Genomic DNA, 8,916 nt, shown 5'->3' on the forward strand with positions numbered 1-8,916 from the left:
TTGTTTTTTTGAAAAACACATTATTTTTGTTGTACAGTACGGCCGATATATTCTTTACCTCTTGTCTTACTTTTCAAAATACCACATATTGTGTCATATAAGTATCCCTGTGTTTACTGAACATAAGTTTCAGGCTTGCATTTGGGTGCCAACTTACCCAAATCAATTTAAGCCAGACCCCCAAACACACACCCCCCTCCCGAGTGGCAGCGGTTCTAATAAGGTGATGATCCATTCATCCCTGGTTCAATCTTAGATCACCAGATCTTTTCTGCATTTGGACTGAGATTAGGATTCAAATTGAGTTAATGCAGGATTTGGCCCGCATCTGACCCGTTTACAGCCCTATCTAGGACTACGACTGGTGGCATTGGGTCGTAGTTCCAATCGTTTAGATCCATTTGAACATTCGGGTCAGGTCGGGGTCCGTTCGTTAGGATCAAGATACAAAGGAATAAGAAAATAACCATTTTCAAATTTTCTTCTAAACGAAATTATTCTTGAAACCTATTCTTAAAGCATTTTGGTACTACCATACAAGATGCAATCCATGATCCAAGCCCCTTTTTTTCAAAATGCAACTAAGCAAGAACTGGTTCGGACCGGATCCATTGTCACTTGCATTGATACACATTAGCAGGGATAGTCGTGGGCATTTTAGATATTTCCTTCCCATTTTGCCTCCCTTAAAAGGACCAATAGAATTAGGGTTTTTGGAGAGAGAAAGACTGTGGGTAGCGCTAGGGTTCTTCTGATCTCAGTCGATCTCGGAAAACTCAGAGAGAGGTAAGGCTCCTCTGATCTCGGAAATCTCAGAGAGAGGTAAAGCGGATCTCGTCTGCTATTTTGCCGGAAAGCAGTCCTAACAATTCCCTTTCTTTGTGTAGGCTCTTTTTTTCCGGGGAGGATGTCGACCGGAGAACTGGCCTGCACTTATGCGGCTCTGGTCCTCCACGATGATGGGATCCCCATCACAGTAAACCCTAACCCTAGAGATATCGTCATTTTTCCTCTTCTAATTATGTTCTCTTTGTCGCTTCCTTAGCGTTTTCTATCGCATTTCTCGTTTTCATTGTTTTTAGTGTGAGATTTTGTTGTGATTTTTTGTTGGGTATTCTGTGGTTTGGATGGTTGGTGGGGTGGATATGAACGCGGTATGGTAGAATGTGTTCTTTCGTGCATTTTAATGGTTGGAGTATGAGGTTGTTTAGGATTCATGTGAAACGAGATGCACTACACCGTCTCATTGTCCTTGCAGACTACTAAACAAGTGATCACACGGGTCAATCATTTTTTTTACCTTTTTTCGGTTCAAACCAGAAAAAGTGTGAGTTTTGTTAGATTGTTGGTGTGGTTATGTCTTCCTCGTGGTAATAGTTTTCAAAATCTGGTGAAGCTCGGTGTCCGTCTTGGAGAAAATAGTGAAACTTTGGTTTATCAGATCTCTTCTGGTTTGGTTTGATGTCGGCTGTGTCACTCAGGCTATTTTCCGCCCATTGTATAACTCTGGTGATAAAATTCTGCCTGTTTGTAAGGATAAGAGAATCTAGTCGTAGGAATTGTAGAGTACCGGGCTCTAAGATGGGTTTACAACCCACATAGAGGCTTTTCTTTAGAGTTGAGATGCATATTTAAGAATGTAGAGTCTGGCATCTTACCAAGTTCGGATTGGCTTGACTTGGAATTTGGGAAGATTTTGTGGGCTTCTTTGTATTCAAAACGGGTTTTGGTTTATGGAAAAAGTTGTAATTCTGCCGGAGGGATTGAATTATAGTACACTTAGATAGGCAGGCAAGTGTGCAGAACTCTTTGTTGAGTTGGAACTTTTGGTTCCAGCTTTTCCTGCTCAAGGTATTGATATGTAGTTGATTTGGTAGACGCTGAGACATTGAATGTTAATTTTTTCCAATTTGCTTTCCTAAGCATCCTTGCATGGAATAACTTTGGGAACAGGAGGAGATTTTGAGTCCTACTATGCTTTGGAAGATTCTGGCTTATTGTGTTTTAATTGGCATTTCAAATCCCTTTGATATGGTCTGAGTTTGCATGAACCTTCTTTGTTTGTGAATTGAGTATTGAATCTGTTTTTTTCATCCATTTCTGAAATAGGCTGAGAAGATTGCCACTTTAGTCAAGTCTGCAAATGTCTCCGTTGAGTCGTACTGGCCAAGTCTATTTGCCAAGCTGTTGGAGAAGAGGAACATTGAGGATCTTATCTTGAGTGCCGGTTCTGGTAAACTAAACCAAACTTGGTAGTAATTTTTTAGAACACTGTTCTCTTTTATTGAATTGTTTGTAAGATTTTTATGTGGCTCTTTCCTTCAGGTGGTGGTGGTGGTGCTGTGGTAGTTGCAGCTCCTGCTGCCGGAGGTGCTGCAGCTGGTGGTGGTGGTGCTGCCCCTGCTCCTGCTGCTGAGGAAAAGAAGGTAATATCTTGTAATCTCTTGTTTTTCAAGTATTTTAGATATCATTTGTTTCCATTGTATGTGTTTTTTGTATCTTAGATTACTTTCATGCTCAATGCATTAGTCCTGTAGCTGAGTATGTTGAGTATAGATCATGGGACACACTTGCAGGGATCATTGTTTCATATATGCATTTTTTGGTCAAGGTGATTTCATCTTTGATCTAAGTTTCTCAAAACTCTGTTGTGTGGCTCTGTGGAGACTGACTAGCCCAAGTTGATTGATTCACTGGTTTTTTTGCATGGAGATGCATGTGCATGCAACCACCCTTGTGATTGTGTCCCCTGTAGATAATAAAGTAATAAACTATATTGCATTCAATCTTAAAAAGGTTGGTTTACTCTTGTGGTTATGCCCATTATAGATGGTGAATTTATAATTGTTGCCATGAGAAAAGCTGCAAATGTTTGGTGTATGATATTTTTTTGTGGTCACCAAATTTGAATCTTCTTTAGTCATCTGTTTCAAATTTCAATGATTAGTAAGACTGAGCCAGTTTTCACCTTGTGTTCTTTCTTAAATATTTTTAGTTGTAATGTTGTAGTTATCGGTTTTTGAACTAATATCTCTTTGTTGTTCCAATAAGTTAGCCTTTTCTTTCATTCATTCCAGGCTAAATAGTTTCAAGTGTGCTACTGTACTGTGTTTCTTAAAAGGCATATTTTCATCACTGTCAAATTCTCTTTAAAGGATAAAGATAATGTAGTTGAGGTCCGTAGGAAGGGTGATAGAATTTTACTTATTAAATTAGTATTAGGTACGGATATTATTAATATTATTAGTGTTTATGCACCTCAAGTAGGTTTAGATGATTCCATTAAGCATCAATTTTGGGAAGATTTAGATGGAGTAGTACAAGAGACATCTTATGGAGAAAAGTTTTTCATCGGCGGTGACCTTAATGGACATGTAGGCATTAGTAGGGATGGATTTGAGAATATCCATGGAGGCTATGGTATAGGAGAAAGAAATGAAAGTGGAGAAAGGATTTTAGATTTTTGTTTGTCCTATGATATGATCTTAACAAACACTTGGTTTAGGAAGAGGGAGTCTCACCTAGTAACATTTAAAAGTGGGGTTAATACGAGTCAGATAGATTTTTTCCTACTTAGAAAGAGAGATAGGGGTTGTTGCATCGATTGTAAGGTTATACCAGGAGAAAGTGTAGCTACACAACATAGAGTCTTAATTTTAGATCTTAGAATTAGACAATGCCGCAAAAGGGATAGACATAGGATAGATCCTAGAATTAAGTGGTGGGCACTGAAAGAAGCTAAACAAGGAATGTTTGTAGAGCAGGTAGTTAAGGAAGTTGATTGGTGTCTCGAGGAGGATTCAGAATCAATGTGGAATAAGATAGCGGGTGGTATGAGAAAAGTAGCTAAGGAGGTATTGGGTGAGTCTAAAGGCGGTGCACTACTAGGTAAGGATACATCATGGTGGAACGAGGATGTCAAATTAGCTATTAAGGTTAAAAGAGTGTTATAGAAATCTAAGTAAGAGTCGTGATAATGAGAATTTGGAGAAGTATATGATAGCAAAGAAGGAAGCTAAAAAAGTTGTTCGAAACGCGAGGGCTAAGGTATATAAGGAGGTTTATGACAAGTTGGATACCAAAGAAGGCGAGAAGGATATTTATAGGCTTGCAAAGATGAGAGATAGGAAATTGAAGGATTTGGGTATGGTTAGATGTATCAAAGATGAAACGCAAAGGGTTTTAGTCAAAGATGAGGAGATTAAGGAGAGATGGAAAGATTATTTTGATAAGCTATTTAATGATAGTCATGCTCAAGATCTTGGAGACTTCTCCATTCCTTTTCATGAGATAAATCGTGACTTCATGCGCAAGATTCAAAAGAAAGAAATTGCAGAGGCTTTGAAGAAAATGAAATCAAGAAGGGCAGTTGGCCCAGATGGTATACCTATCGAGGCTTGGAAATGCTTGGGAGAGAAAGGTTTAGAATGGTTGACAAATCTTTTTAACTTGATTTGGCGAACAAATAAGATGCCTAATGAGTGGAGGAAGAGTACTTTGGTGCCTTTATATAAGAATAAGGGTGATATACAAGATTGCACAAACTATCGTGGTATAAAACTCATGAGTCATACTATGAAACTTTGGGAGAGGGTGATTGAGTCTAGGTTGAGGAAGGTTGTCATGATATCGGAGAATCAATTTGGTTTTATGCCTGGAAGATCAACTATGGAAGCTATACATCTTCTTAGACAACTTATTGAAAGATATAGAGAGAGAAACAAAGATTTGCATATGGTTTTTATTGATTTAGAGAAGGCATACGATAGAGTACCTAGGGACGTTCTCTGGTGGACAATGATGAAGAAAGGTGTTTCTCTCAAGTACATTAGTATAATTAAAGATATGTATGAAGGAGTAGTAACCAATGTCCGCACTTGTGGAGTGGTGACAACCAATTTTCCGATAACGGTTGGGTTACATCAAGGATCTGCTTTAAGCCCTTTCCTTTTTGCGATAGTGATGGATGAGATTACGAGATCAATTCAAGAAAATGTACCGTGGTGTATGTTGTTTGCTGATGATATTGTTTTGATTGATGAGTCTAGAGCTGGGGTTAATGCTAAGTTAGAATTATGGAGACAGACATTGGAAGCTAGAGGTTTTAAGTTGAGTAAGAGTAAGACTGAATATATGGAATGTCGGTTTAGTAAGCAACGAAGTAGTGATGGGAGTGTAGTGAAGCTTGGTGAGCAAGATATACCGGTGAATGATTATTTCAAATATTTGGGATCCATCATTCAAAAGTATGGAGAAATTGATGGAGATGTAAATCATAGGATAAAGGTTGGGTGGATGAAATGGAAAAGTGCTACTGGAGTGCTGTGCGATCGTAGAATGCCATTGCGGTTGAAGTGAAAGTTTTATAGGACGACTATTAGACCCGCTTTACTATATGGTACGGAATGTTGGGCTGCCAAGAGACATCATATTCAAAAAATGAGTGTAGCTGAGATGCGGATGCTTAGATGGATGTGTGGAAATACAATAAAAGATAAGATTCGGAACGAAGAGATACGTAAGAAGGTAGGTGTTGCACCCATTGAAAATAAGATGCGAGAGAATCGTTTACGGTGGTTTGGACATATTCGGCGAAGGCCTAATGATGCTCCAGTTAGAAGGTTGGAGAAATGGGAAAATATATTAGTTAAAAGAGGTCGGGGTAGGCCTAGGAAGACTTGGATGGAGATGATAGGAAAGGATATGAATGCTTTGAACCTCACCGAGGACATGGCGTTGGATAGAAATGATTGAGGGAAAAGGATTCATGTGGAAGACCCAAAATGAATTTCTTTTTTGGTTCATATCGCTGACCCCAATTGTTTTGGGATGAAGGCGTAGTTGTTGTTGTGTTGTTGTGTTGTTGTTTGTTGTTGTTGTCAAATTCTCTTTAAAAGCATGCTTAGATTTGTTTTTTCAGTATAGCATCCTTTTCTTTCGCCTATGCGTCTGAAGCCGCCCCAAGGGGGTTTGGTGCAGTGGGGATGGGGCCTAGGCCGCTAGGCAGGCGGTCTAGGTTCAAATCCCATGGGCATCACCCCTTGTGCAAGCCGAAGCGTGGTGACTCCCTTGGGTTCAAGGCGTAAGCCCACAGAGTTTTACGCTGCCAGGACAGTGATCATAAGTACGGCAGTCTGAGCCAGTGCGGCTATGTCTCTGATCCTGCGAGCGGTTTCTCTGTAAATATCAAAAAAAGTGTCTGAAGTCTGAACGATTATAAGGCCTTCAGGAAATTGTTGTTTATCTTGTCCTTTTGTTTGGTCTATATATTTTTGTTTGTTCAGATAGGATATTGCATTTCCAGAGGTGTTAATGTTCAAGTATGGTTGCCTTGCTGAGCTTTGTGCTGCTATGCTTTCGACTCCAAAGTAACATCTGTTGGAAATGCTGTTCTTTTATAGGAATCTAGCATTTTATGCTTAGCTGATTACATTCTTTGTGGCATTCAATGCCTTTGCCCTAGAATATATAGCTATTCACAATATTGCTGTTACTGTTTTACCATCGTCTCGCATAAACCGAGTGTATTCTTTTCAACAGGAAGAGCCAAAAGAAGAAAGTGATGACGACATGGGTTTCAGCTTGTTTGATTAGCTGTAGGTTTTTGTTTAGTTTCATTAGAAGAAAGATTAATCAAATCCCAGTTTGTAACTTTTGCTGGTTGAGAAATACTTGGCTCATCTTTAGTAAATTGTGATTTTTGTTCCTGGTCGTTATCATTTTGTTGGTCGGCTTTTGTTGAGAAAAGCCCGTAAGGGCCTTAAATTCCAGGGAGAGTTCTTTGTTTCTGGACGCTTTGCCTTGTGAGGTTTGTGTTCCCTGTTATCTGCTCAAAGTAAATTTCTGGCGATTCATTTTGCTTTTGTATTTCAGAGTAGGTGGTACGAGCCTAAGACTTTTCTAGCCTACCGCCAGCCTTATGGTCTTTTGAATGATCTTTTTTCTAAAATCTAACCATACAGATCTGTTCTACATGCTTGATTTTGTAGGAATCTACTCTTAGATCGCTGGATCTGTTAGGTTTTTATAAGATTTAAAAATCAATGGTTAACCATTTTCAAAAATATTCAATGCTTAAAAAATCATCTTTTTATCTAAAAACATTATCAAAGTGTCATTTCTTAACCAATCGGCCATGTTGAATACATCTGTATGGTCAGATTTGTGAAAAACAACCCGAAAACACCTGTGTTCACTGGTGGTAGGCTCAAAAAGTGGTAAACTGCTACCTTCTGTTTTAATTACCTTCTCCCAAACAACTATATCTCATTAGTTTGACGAACTCCAACCTGATTCCTTGAGCTCTTAATTTACCAAATTTTGGTCAGAGCCTTCTTGTAATCTTCTTATTGACCTCTTCAAGATGAGGATCCGGCAACGACCTTGCTCCTGCTTGTTGATACTGGCAGACAGGATCGTTTGCAACGTTCACCGTATACTCCAAAATTGCTTGTAGATTTATAAGTCTCACAAAAGCTCTCAAATTCTAGTTTGAAGAAAGAGAATCACGCATCTTCCAATTACCTGTATTACAGGGTGGTGTTAAAATTTCAATATCATGATCACAGTCTCTGTTTGGGAGATTTGCTCTGAGATGTAAACACCATTTTCATGTGTTGCCAGAATGTGATGTAGAGGATGGCATTGCCAGAAACATCCTCTTGTGAATAGTGTTGAAATGTGCTGTTGGGTTGCCAACTCCTTTCGGCAATGCCACTGCTTCCCAAACAGCAGAGAGCAGTGGGAAATTGTTCAAGCCAAAGTTACAGCTTGTAAAATGTGTTGTAGAGGTGGTCCACAGTGTAATGGTTTTGGTCTTTGTAAGTTTTTTTTATCTACTCTGGCCTTTAATCGCTTATGATTCCCTTTATTTTGGCAATCCAAGATCAGAGAAAGACTGAGCACTAATTGGATAGTGTTATCCAAGACCTGTTGCCAAAGGGAGCTTGGGTGACTGTTGGTACTCTTCCTTTAACTAAATTAAAGAAGTACTTGACCGTAAAAGGGTCATATTGGAGTGTCAACTGTTCGACCTGGATCCAACTCGGGGGTGCTGGTACTGTGTTCAGATCTGGGTCCATCGTGATCTACCATAGGAAAAACCAAATTTGGCTCTTGTAAGAAAAAAAAAGTATGGTTTGCAAGTTTTATCGGTTTGGTACGTTTTGACCAGTTCTCATACATGTAAACTGGCTATTTTTAGGAAAACCTTGGATACAAAATTATCTAATTCTATCCAATTCCGAAGTGTATTTCTCCAAAAATGTGCAACTAAAGCCCCTAAAACTTTCATTCTCAATGACATATATGTAAATAGTCAAGGTTGCTAGGAACTGAAACAAAAAGTGAGAAATTTTAAGCTTCTGTTGATCAACTTCCATTACTGTGGACAAACATATCGTTGCTAGTTAAAAGATTTGTAAATTAATTTAGTGCACAAGGACATGAACACAAAAAAGAATGCATTTGCTGTGGCTAAAGTCAGGTCCAAGACAATGATATAGAAGATGAGATTGTTTGGCTACACATTTCCTTCATACATTCTCTTCTTGGCATGCTGGTTTCCCTCCTTAGGTCTCTCTCTATTTCCAAAAAGGTCATACTGTGAGTTCCAAAACTTTTGAATGTTGGACAAAAGATAATGTTTTAATTTTCATGTGGTGTATGCTTCATATTAAGACCGACCTTCATGTAAAGTTGGAATCCTGAGAGTACAATATGACTGGCTAAACACATTCTAGTTTAAACTATCGGATTAGTAGTTACTGTAATCTAATTAGCAAAACCCTTTTCTCTTCACATTTTTGTTTTTTTTTTCGTAATGGTAACCTCATCAATGTGACATACATGTTCCATTTAGTAGGAATTGGTTTTTGTATCACCAAAATCCAACATATACAGGTTTTTCTGGCATTA

The 8,916-nt window shown here is 38.7% G+C and overlaps 1 protein-coding gene across 1 annotated transcript; it reads left to right on the forward strand.

The window, feature by feature from the left end:
- The first annotated feature begins 696 nt into the window (after window positions 1–696).
- LOC149829165 (large ribosomal subunit protein P1-like) lies at window positions 697–6,716 on the forward strand. Its single transcript, XM_090017928.1, has 5 exons — window positions 697–786; window positions 888–976; window positions 2,110–2,233; window positions 2,326–2,426; window positions 6,541–6,716. Exons 2-5 carry the CDS (start codon window positions 908–910, stop codon window positions 6,592–6,594), a joined length of 348 nt encoding a protein of 115 aa, XP_089874054.1. The 5' UTR covers window positions 697–786; window positions 888–907; the 3' UTR covers window positions 6,595–6,716.
- Window positions 6,717–8,916: the final 2,200 nt, after the last annotated feature.

This window comes from Nuphar pumila, chromosome 9, assembly GCF_984573655.1.
Source record: "Nuphar pumila chromosome 9, dmNupPumi1.hap1.1, whole genome shotgun sequence".
Taxonomy (NCBI): domain Eukaryota; kingdom Viridiplantae; phylum Streptophyta; class Magnoliopsida; order Nymphaeales; family Nymphaeaceae; genus Nuphar; species Nuphar pumila.